The sequence below is a fragment of the Teleopsis dalmanni genome, chromosome 2, assembly GCF_002237135.1.
Source record: "Teleopsis dalmanni isolate 2A chromosome 2, ASM223713v2, whole genome shotgun sequence".
Classification (NCBI taxonomy): Eukaryota; Metazoa; Arthropoda; class Insecta; order Diptera; family Diopsidae; genus Teleopsis; species Teleopsis dalmanni.
The window spans coordinates 58,794,617-58,806,922 of record NC_051847.1 but is presented as its reverse complement, the minus strand read 5'-3'; the positions used below and the strand labels follow the sequence as shown (position 1 = coordinate 58,806,922).

General features: G+C 27.4%; 1 protein-coding gene across 1 annotated transcript; it reads right to left on the bottom strand.

Moving 5' to 3' along the window:
* Positions 1-2,421: 2,421 nt before the first annotated feature.
* On the bottom strand, positions 2,422-5,126 carry LOC119681571. Its single transcript, XM_038094808.1, has 6 exons — positions 4,940-5,126; positions 4,711-4,868; positions 3,715-3,952; positions 3,244-3,645; positions 2,802-3,174; positions 2,422-2,658 (listed from the first exon to the last, which is right to left on the bottom strand). Exons 1-6 carry the CDS (start codon positions 5,048-5,050, stop codon positions 2,654-2,656), a joined length of 1,287 nt encoding a protein of 428 aa, XP_037950736.1. The 5' UTR covers positions 5,051-5,126; the 3' UTR covers positions 2,422-2,653.
* Between the last annotated feature and the right edge of the window lie 7,180 nt (positions 5,127-12,306).

The window sequence follows — 12,306 nt, the reverse complement described above, 5'->3', positions numbered from 1 at the left end:
TTTATGTCAATTTTTCCTGCGGAATGAATGTTAGTGAACCACATTAGCCGTATTTCAGCAAACAATAATCTTGATTTTCTTCACTGAGATGATACGGATCACAAGTGAAAGTAATTGGCAACGCAACATACATGTCAGCTGTGTTTGTTTACAAAATTTTGTTGAGATTTGTATGAATAATTTTGGCGCTAAAAGAATTATTGAAAAAATATTAACTATAAAAAATAAAAAATCGCAAATAATTAAAAAAAAGATAAAATCTGCTGAAATGTCTGAATTTTGTTTATTATTTACTTTAAAACTTTACTTAAATTCTGTAGTAAATAAGTAAAAAAAAAAAGATTTTAACAGATTTATTGAGCGACGGTAAAACTAACTCTTTCCGTCCTATTTTAAACACTAGTTGAAGTATATTAAGTTCTGGGGATGAAGTGTGTTAGCACGGAAATATTGGGAATTTTATAATTCAAATTTGCATAATAATTATTAATTTCAGCACTAAAAATACAGCTCTATTTTTTTCCGCCAAAATCTATTTTTTCACTTCCCTTGTGTATTTTTTTATTGTAGAGTATCATATGTTAAAATCGCATTGCCAATGACATTTTGTATAAAAAACATATATTCCACTTTAATTTTGTACATACATTGAATTAGAATCAGTTCAATTGCTGGTCCACTCCATTGTCAAGGCTTTGCATATAAATTCGGTGGATCATTGTTTGCTATGCGGATCATTAAAGCCCTATGCTCCAGTGGGACATATGGGAACTGATGATGATTGTTTGCTAAAACACAGTTATTATGTGACAAATTTTCATTGCCGGTCAAATTTTGAATTATTTACGTTATAATTTTGTTCCACATTGAACCAGAACCTGAACCAGAGCAATTGATAGTTCATCGTATTGATATTGTGTCCTGTGTTATTTCATTAGATCATTCTTTGCTAAAAGAAGATCAAAGAGTCGATTGGTAGACGATGAAATTAAGACAAACAGAACAATAGGAATATAATAAATAATTACGTTTAATGCGACAATTGATCACATACTAATTAGCACTGCACATCTATGAAGAGAGGGAATGCTTAATAGTTATTATAAATTCGTTAGGCTGTATTAGCATACTGAAAAGGGTTATCTATTTCATGGTCCTGTTCTCGTGGTTTTGTTTTAGTAACATATGTTATGACACAAATCGTTAAATCTAATTGGTACAGTCACATGGTTGAAATATATGAAGTCTACAGAACGGTGCCATAAGCCATAATCCACATAATACATTTTGGAATAATGAACCCCCATCTTTAAAATGAATTTTCTTTCGGTGACAGGTGTTTAGTGCTTAAATTTATTTATCATTTCTTTTATTATATTATTTAAAACTTGGTTGAAAGAGTTCAAAGTACGTATATATATATGGTATATTATCATAAATATTATTATTACAATGCTAACTAGAAATAGAGATAAGTGTACTTGGTTTAATTCAATTACCACATCAATCCACACTTAGTGTGTTGGATATATATATTTACTCTTATCTATGATAATATATCTGAAACAAAATTTTTAACTCTAGACTTTTCTGTTTTTTTTTTAGAGTGAAGTAATCCATTTAATTTTTCTAATATAAAAAATATAAAAGAAATATGTCAGGCAGGAGCTTATATAGGGACTTATAAAAGTTGGAGTTATTGAAAACTAAATCAAAGTTTATGTGAAAAAATGTAATTGCAAATAATTAATCTGACATATATTAGGGTGAGTTGAAAGCCCAATTTTCCCTTATATATATATGCTAATGACCTCATATTAAATTCATTTTTCTTCTACAAAACTTACGAGAACATCTAAGTCTTTTTGATTGTTCTTTATATTTTGGTACATATAGAGTAAATGTAGATAATACAAAATAAATTAAACAATTCAAATGCTGTGTTTACATTTACAATTATCAAAACTGATAAGTACATATTCGTATGAATTTAGTATAAAAAAATAGAATTTGTCGAGTTAATTGTGATAGTGTGAACGCTATTTAGTTAATTAAAAAAAATAATTGTTACTATTTTAATGTTTTTCTTTATTAAGATTACAAGTAAATTATTTTATACAATGATTTTAATATAAAATAATTAAATATGTATAAATTATGGAATGATTCTTAACTTATGTACATACGCAAATATTATTTACATTAAAATATATTATTTAACTATTTTGTTTATATCTCAAATAACATATTTTCAGCTTAAACTGAAGTATTCGTTTAAAGAATTTCTAAAATTGAAAGCTGACAAAATTAATTCATTTTGGGCACATTTAGGACATTTTTCAGTCTTTAATAATTTAAAAACAAAAAGTAAAAAAAAACCTAATATATATATTGTATATAACATATAGAGAAAACTATGGCAAAATTTTTTTTATACAATAAATTGATGAGTACTTAAAAATTTTTTTTAAATTTTTAGCTCCTTTTCTAGGGGAAGAAAAATATGCCAAAATACAATATCACTTTGAAAATAGTTCCCGACTTTCGAGTTCGGTTTCCTGGTATTTATGGTCTACATTTTCCAGTGATTAATTTCCAAATAAATTGAGATTAGGTTAAACTAACTTCTCCGATGCAAGATATGTAGAGTGCTCTATTCTGAAATGAATAAAAAAGTACAAGTTAGAGAGAGATATTTAATGGAAGAAATAGAGACGGAGACAGTTAGAAAGCGATAGACGTGGTTCGAATTAAGAAAAAAATAGAGAGTGATTAAGAGAGAGTAAGAGGTAAAGACTTACCATGTGCACTAATTAGACTACGAGCATCCCATAATGATAATTGTGACTGTGATAGACGATGATGATGTTGTGAGTACAATTTGTATGGATAATAGGTGTGTTGATGAAACGTTGCGATAGGCAATGGCTGCGTTGGTTGTGGTTGCAGTTGTTGTTGTTGCTGTTGTAGGAGTATATGTTGAGATGCAGATATTTTACGTGATATTTTCGACTCCTTCTTAGGTTTACACTGCTTGGACGAGGATTTAATGAAATTCGGTATACGTGCTAATAAACCACAATAATAAGGATCATCTTGTTTTTTACGATGCACAGATTTGCTCTTCTTTTCGGAAAGCATTGGCACTGATTGATTGTAAATTTCATAATCGGGCTGGAATAGAGATATGTATATATATACAATTCTATAACTTTTATTCTTAATAAAAATAAATCATCTTACCTTTGGCACATAAGGACTTTCATCTAAGAATCCGGCATTATACATACTACGTCTGCCTTTACTTGAATTATTTGAATTGTTTGAATCATCGGAGGCAGCTGGTGTTGGATATATTAAACCAACTTGACTTTCAATAGTTGAATATGGATCTTCACTACCATTGGTAGGTATACGCATACCCATGGCATCCAAAGATTTTGGTATAATTTGTAAACGATTTTTTAACATATCTATGGCGACCACATTTATGACCAATATCCAGAGAGGGCTGTTTATAATATTATTATTCGATTTCACCAATGAAACAGCTGATAAGCATTGTCGTTCCAAGCGACTGCTCTCAGGATATGTGCGCGAAAATTCACGATTTATATTGGTGGTATATTTGCGCATATCAAAGAGCTAGAGACGGATACATAAAAGTATGATTTTATATACATTATAAAATATTTAATGTTTTTGTAGACTTACCTTAGCGGAAGTGCCAGCTGTTAGGGCCATATTTGGCATTTGTAGAATGTCCGCTCCAATGACTGTTTCCTCATTAGCCATGGAAGTGTTATGTACAAAGACGCTACTCTTACCATAGCGTTTTACAAAGATATTCCCGATATCGTCCATTTTTATTTTAAATCCATCTCCAATCGATTTTTTAGCAGATTTTGTATCTGCATCACGCATAGGATTGTCAAAACCATTCAATCCGATACTAAACATTAAAAGAAGAGAAATGGCTTACATTATTATGGGTAGATACTAAAGAAAGGTTCTTATATTAAATAGTTTAATTAATTAGACAAGAAAAATTTGAGAACTTTTTAAAGAAATATTGTAGTTAGAGAGAAGATGAAACTTTAAACCAGAGAGTGAGTGAGAGTAGGTAAGACATATAATAAATAGACAAAAGGAGAGAGTGACTCTCTAGTCAAAGAAGATATGGGGAGGGGTGTTTGGGTTAGGCTAAGATCCCTATGCACTGCGACCAGCTTGATATATTATGCTTGATCCTCAAAGATTTAGAGGACTTCTTCTGCTCATTGAGGCTCATGTGATGGTGCTATATCCATCTACAAGTCTTTGTTTGCCGTTAAAGCACAGAAGTCCTGTGATTATATTTTCCTTATATTTTTAAAAATTCGTTAAAGGAGTACGTACATAACTTTTTTTAGAAAATAGTTCAAGATTGTATTACTTAAAGAAAAGATAAGGCAACTGAAATATTTGACATTTGAACATTATGTACACATAAAGTCCAGTGAATTGATAGAATTTTCTTTTTCTTAGTACTCAATTCTCTGAAAATGATTACGTTTAAGAAAATTAAAATTATGTTTTACTCTAATACTAATTCTTATTCTAAAAATTTTAAGTTAAATTGAAAGACTAGTATATTAGCAAAGAATTATTTTCAAAATCTCAGAAAGTTTTTTTCTATCATCTATCATGTATATATTGCTTTTAACTTACCGTACTCCGTCGAAACCATTTTTGGAACCATTTATCGTTATCACTGATGATCTTGCATATGCTTTAGCTATTCTACGATTTTTCTCAAATATAATTACTTTAGCCCAGATCTCGTCGTCAATCTGATCCCATTTGGCTAAAACTTCATTGATATGATCCTAAACATAATAATGTATAAGAAAATTAATAGTTATTATTATTTAATTTTAGATAAAAATAGTGTACATACCCTGAAGAGTTTCTCTTTGTCATACCAAACATCCTCCTCCTCATCAGTATTGGGTCCAATTGCATCCAAATTGTCTAATGAGCGTGAAATTATTTTTCTTCGTGATATCATATTTGTAATCTTTTCTTTTTGTGCTACGTTTGGCAAAAATTGAAGATCCTTCAGTCTTTCTTAAAGAGTTTTTAAAATGACTCTGTAAATAAAGGAATTTGGAATTAATATATAAATAAAGTAAAAGTGATCTAAAAAAAATTATTATATGCAGAGTAATTTATAAATAAGTAAATACTATAATCCAGAAATTATAGATTAAAAACTAATAAAAATAAAAATAATTATAAATGAAATAAAATAAGGTAAAATAAAATAAAATAAAATAAAATAAAATAAAATAAAATAAAATAAAATAAAATAAAATAAAATTAAATAAAATAAAATAAAATAAAATAAAATAAATTTAAAATAAAATAAAATGAAATAAAAATACAATAAATTAAAAAAAAATAAAATAAAATTAAATTAAATAAAATAATACATAAAAAAATATAATGGGAGTTACAAATAAAATTAAATAAAATATCTCATAAATATAGCTTATAATAATTATTTCATACATAACTAATAGTAAACAAATAAAAGTAAGTTAGAAATAAAAGAAAAGAAAATAAAATACAAAAAAAAAAAATAAATAAATAAAATAATAAAAAAAATAAAGCTATTTATAAAAACAAAATATAATATAATAAAAAAAAAATATATAATATTTTTTTGCTATAAGATAAATATAAATGGATATAATTTAAGTCTAAAATGATTAGTTATATTGAATGAGTTAAAAAAATGCTTCATAAATTATATTTATAAAGGATAAAAAATTAAATAAAAAAAAAATAAAATAAAATAATAAATAATATTTAATAAAATAAAATAAAATTTAAGTAATATGAAACAAATATGTGCTATTTTTTGCATTAATATAAATTGAAATGATTAGAATTCAAAATATATATAGTAATATTAAATAAGTTATAAAAAAAAATGCCTATATAAATAAATTCTTTTAAATAATTAATAATATATTCACATGCTCTTTACCAATTACAATCCCATAAAAGATGTTCAAGAATGTAACACAACCCAATATGAATATTAATATATCATGAGAAGAGAGGTAAATAACTGAAGAAAGGAATGCATATGAAAATAATTTTTTTCTTGTTTATAAATGCAAAGAATAAATTTAATATTAATATTTATATATATACCATAACACTTAAGTAATTATATATGTGATTTGTTTGAAAAATTATAATGTCTTTATCAGCGGCACAAGAGTATATGCAAAGCACGTTCCAGATTAATTTGACAGGCAATTTCTTCCTGATTTCAATCGAGTCATGGAAAAGTTATAATTTTAACAAATAATTTATTATATTACCCTTATATAAGAAATTTATTAATTCACATAAATAAACAAATATTGAGATATAAATCAATTTAAAGGGTTTTTTATTTTTAAGTTTTTGGAAAGTATAAATGTGATTAAGGCTATGAGATTATATCGATAGATGACCAAAGTACTTGTATTGCGTTGAATGTAGCAATGAAATTATTTAAGAACAAATGAGTCCTGTAGCTTCTATTTGCATCCATGGAACATAAAATATATATCTAGTAACATCACTGGTTTTTATTGAACTGAGAAAAGTTGAGTCATTTGAGACAAAAAGCATAGTATTGCAAGGTGTACCAACCATCCTTAGATTAAATCATAGGTTATTCCTATAGATAGCAATGGTGTTGTGTACCATTGTTCGTTTAAATAACAATAAATAAATCAACATAAACTTTGGATTATTTGTTTATGTCGCGATAGATCTTACTTTCATTCATATTAAAAAAAGAACAAAAAAATAAGATTTAAGAAAATTTTTGGAGTCCATTTAACTAGGCATATAAAGATTTTTATCTGAATATTTTTTTTGGCGATATTCTTCTAAAAGAAGTTGTTTGGTTGCAGTGGCAGGGCATTACCTAAGTTTCATATACCTCAATTAGAGATTTTTCGCCATTTTAGACGAACTTAGAACATTTAATCTTCGGTTTTTAGTTCTTTACCGATGAACAGTCAAAGAAGTATCTTTCTAAAAACCTTTTTCTTTAAAATTTATATTAGGAACATTTCTAGTTTGGTTTCTATAACAGAATATTTTAATATTTCAAAGCCTGTACATTTGCATAGAAAGTGTTCAGTTGTATATTTTATTTCTAACTCTCTGTATCTTCTGCAGTTCTCGTCATAGGGTATACTTAATTTTTCGATATGTGTACTTAGAGGCCAGTGATATGGCAAAGGTTAGGTTAGGATATGGGTTGACACAAATTCGACTGGGAGAGACGAGCTATACGGACCGGTTTTTTCTTCATATTAGAGGTTTTAAAACTGAAACGCCTTTCTGGGATTATTACTCTATGTAGGAGAATGTTCTTTATTTAAAACGTTAGTATCAAATTTCCCTGTCTAGTACCTTTTAATCCATCATTAATCATGTTGAATTAGCATAGTGACAGAAAGGTAAAAGAAACTAGTTAAAACTTGAGTATTTAACTTTAATATGTGAATGAAAAAATTTATATATTTAAAATCTAAAATAATAAATAATTTCTACAGGTGTATTATATTCTCAATATATATTAGGCTAATGATGGCACAGAAAATTACTACGAATCAACTGTTTAGGGTTTCCATATTATATTAAATTAAATCAATTTTTTTTTTATAAATATTACTAAATATTAATTTAGCCTTTACAGGCTTTTGTGAAGAAAATAAAAAAAAACTAAGACATTAAGTTACAATATAAAATATGTCGGCGGCATTAAATAATAAAAAATAATAAATATTTTAAATTTAAGTTTTAATTTTTATTTATTTATTATGCTAACAATTGATTTAAGCTTAAAAACAATAACTACAGTTAGCAATATACAGTCAGTAACTGTCACTGTTAATAACATTCAATGGCAGCATTGAACTGTTACAACTTAACATTTTATGTTAATTTCGAGTGTATGTTGTACTTATGTTCTATGTGGTCACCAACCACAAAGTTTTTGTCGTATGTAAGTGCTTTTAAATTCTGTTAGCTCTAATATACAGATTTATATGTGGTATTCAATATTTTTTATAATTTTATTAATTTTATTTAATTCGGAAATGCCAGTATATTCGTGATATATTCACAATAAAATCGATAGTATTTGAATGGATTGAAATGACTGTGCTCCTTCTAAAGTCAACACAGTACATTTATTCAAGTTTTATGCAATTTGAATTTAATGGATTTGCTTACTTTATTACATTTTGACTCTTTTAAATTTTAAAATTAATTAAAATAATTACTTTAATTAAAAAATTATTTGATTTGTAAGTTCATTAACCCAAAATGGGTTTTTATTTCTATTTAATGTGGTTTTGCCTTTTTGATATATAAACAACTTTTGATTTTTTTTTCAAATATTTATTTTGCTAATAAAAATTTGTCATTTCTTAAGTGTGTGGGTGTGGCTCTTACAGTTTTTAGAGTTTTATTTAAATTATTTTTTTTTGAATTTGTTTCTAATGTTTTAAGATAAAAGATTTACCACAAAGTCCGGCTGTAAAAAAAAAAATTTGAAAAACGACTTGATAATTTCTTTAGAGGTTTTAATGAAACTTTCCTCAACCATATAGAGATTGACATAATTCTTAACGGATATTAAGTTTTTTTTTCACTTAAAAAGGTGTTTTTAATTAAGAACATTGAAGATAAGTGTTGACACATAAAATTATATACAATATATGTATATATACAATATATGTTTTTAATATTGGCAAAAATTTTATTGAATAACCAAACAAAAGAATTTTTTTCTATTTTATTTTGAGGTATCTATTAAAATGGACATTAAAGCTCAGAACCCTTTTTTTGTGACGATCTATTCTTAGCAAACATAGACCATATATACTCTGTAATAACAAATGTCAAACTGTGTTAAATATCATGAGAGGATTAAATACACAGAGTTTAAAAATCGAGGTTTTGAAAAGTGAACCTAATCTGCTCGGAGTGCATATTACCAGTTAAAAATATTTGGAACAATAATAATAAATTTGATTTTAAAGTAAATTATCACGGTTAATTATATGGTTTCCATATTTGTTAATAGAAACTATTGTATACAATATAAAAGTTTCGAACAATAGTAAATTGCAACACCAACATTTTTTATTAGTTGAATTTTTGGCTGACCACATGACTGTTTTGAGTATTGCCAAATACTTATCATCAGTTTTCTTTTGGAAATATTACTTGTACCTAATTATTCCTTAATAATTTTTTGAAATTGCAAGTACCAGGTGTTGAACTCGTGCTCCACCAAATTTCAAGCTCGGAGTTAGTGTTAGTGTTAGTGAAAGTTTTTATAAACAAATTCCTTTATGATAACTCGGTAGCGTAGTACGTCAAAGATTATATATATATGTACATATAATATAATACCAACTAGCACAACGGCATTAAATCAAAGTGCATAAAGATAATATAATATATATACAGTGGTTCCTAGTACAACGGCGGTCTTAAGCCAATGTATTGAAGAGTTTCTATATATAGGCAAAGGAGTATAGAATATCAGATATAATATGCGAACGCATATATTACTAATATATATATCTCATTAATCTCACTAATCTTATATTCTTCACACATAGGTATCCCGACAAAAGCACCGAAATCCAAACTACCAACCTACTCCATCATCATTCATCATTCAACCGAAGCTGTGTTATATTAGAACAAACTTATAAACGAGCTATAGACTAATAGGATAAATTAATTAAAACAATAATAATATCTCTAGTCCTAGAAGTAGTCCTAGAAGAAGTAGAGCCGTTTGAGTCACTAGTGAAATTAAACATTAGTGAACTTCAGAGTTTACTTTACTTTACCGTATGAACTGTTCACAGAAATAATCATATAATCAGTTAGAAATTAGAATGTGGTGAAGTATCGGTGCGAAAGTGATAATAGGAATAATGGATTTGGGCGCCAATTTCACTAAACAAGTAATCACAAATACTCGTATTGGAATCGTTATGTACTACATTCTATATATTTTTAAATATTTTAAATATGCATGTATATATTAGAAATATGAAATATATTAGATTTTATATTTATATATATTAATATACATACATAGATCTAGATATATACTATATATATGTTATACTATATATCTATATGTATATATATATATATATTTATATCTACATTGATATACAATTTATATATACAGATATATGGTCATGGTAGTGGTAATGGTTAATGGGTTAGGCTAAGGACCAACGACCAGCCTGATCTATTGTGCACATATATAGATATATAAAATCTCTATTAGATTTTTAGATATATTTTTATATATTATATTTTCTAAATCTCTAGAAGTATCATTAGGTATCATTAAGTATCATCAGACTTAAGTAGTCCAACCATGTGTAAATCTCTTCAGAATCTTATTTTCATCGAATTCCTTGCAGTTTCGAACGATAATCTTTCTTTGAAGTTAAGCACGCTTTTGGTCTACATTTTTCAAGATATCATTAATTAAATAAATATATATAATATAAAGATAAAAATAAAAATAGAATTAAATTCTTTTTAAAGAACCGCATTCTTTAGCAGAACATGCTTATTAATATGCAAATGCATTGCAGCCATAAATAGTTTTTCATGACTGCCTTTTAATTAGAAAGTAGCTATTCGCTTCGCAGACTGACTCGGTCAGTTGTAAGTCGGAAAACTCAAGCTTCATTAGTAATTCACCATAGGCGACCAGTAATTCTTTGTAATTTAAAGGCAAATGGAGCAAATTTTTACATATTTCATTAGATTTATTTACTCGTTCACTCGTAAAACGAGATTAATGCCGCAGTTGAACTGCATTAATTTGTCAGAAGTTAGAAGAGTGAAGAGTGCCCAGTGCGTGCCATGTCTTGACCCTGTTAGTGCGTTTTACGAGCACACGTTATCTGTGTCGCTTTTTGCCTTTTTAAGATACATAATTTCAAGATACACTCGAGTACCCGAGGGGCGATAAGATGTCTGAAATACATATATACAAGGTGTTAAAATTGAATCAATTTTGGTCTATTCAAATATTTGCTTCGATTTGTTTGCAACGCACGTACTCGTAACTACAGAACCGCATAGATAAATTAGAGTGGGTATTTAGAAATGGCATTGAAGTGTCAAAATATTTAACATTTTTGTTTTAAATAAAAATGCAAATATCTATTTAAAATAAAAACGATTTTAAAATACTATTTAGATTTAATGTATTAAATTTAAAATTTTGAAAATGTTAAAGTTCAAGTTGATGATGTGTTAAGTGCTCGTAAAAAGTGATTAGTTTTAAAATTCTAAATTTGAATGAAATCAAAAGAGACTTAACTGTATATTGATGATAAATGGTATTCTTACAACAAATATTAAGCAATGAAAAAAGAAGGTGGAACTCTTAAAAATAGTTCTTAATAGTTGCTACTTCAAGGTAGTTAAACCGTACGTACTTTGGAACTGTAACACATACTAAGAATAACAATTATACCTAGCATAAACCTAGAGTAAACGCATTTTTCTCGATTAACGTAATACAGTATTTTCTCGCCTACAGTATTACAAAACATAATTAGCTTAACAGCAGAGAGAAGGATAGAAAGCAAACAAAGTGTTTGTGAAAATATATAGCTCAACTGTATCTTAATATATGATTATACTCTAAAAAAAATAAGATATCCATATTCCTTCTATCTGCTTTATATTAAAAACAGGAAAGGTTACACGAAAAATAACCTTATCTGTATCAACGAACAGTATTTACATTTCTTCGAATGATCATGATTCCCAATGTAAATATCATAATTTTTTCGGGCAGTCGAGCAGTCAATTAATCTTTAGTAGGCATTACAGCCACAATTCGAGAATACCGAGTTTCTCTTAACAAGTTAGCTAGGCGTGTCAGTCTCCAGCTCACATGGGTATTTCGACATAGGGACATCTCGGGCAACTGTACAACAAAGGAGCTTGTCAACACAGATACTTTGCTTCCTGACATTCATTCATTCATTTATCACCAAACAGTACTCTCATTTTTTATAATGCTACGATTCGCGATGTAAATATAGTAACCTTTTCGAACAGTCAAGCAGCCATTTCTCGTAGGCACTATAGCCACAGTCCCAACCCTTCAAGAATGCCTGGCTATTCATAACGAACTAGCCAGGTGTGTCAGTCTCTATTTCACATTGGTACCTGAACACACGG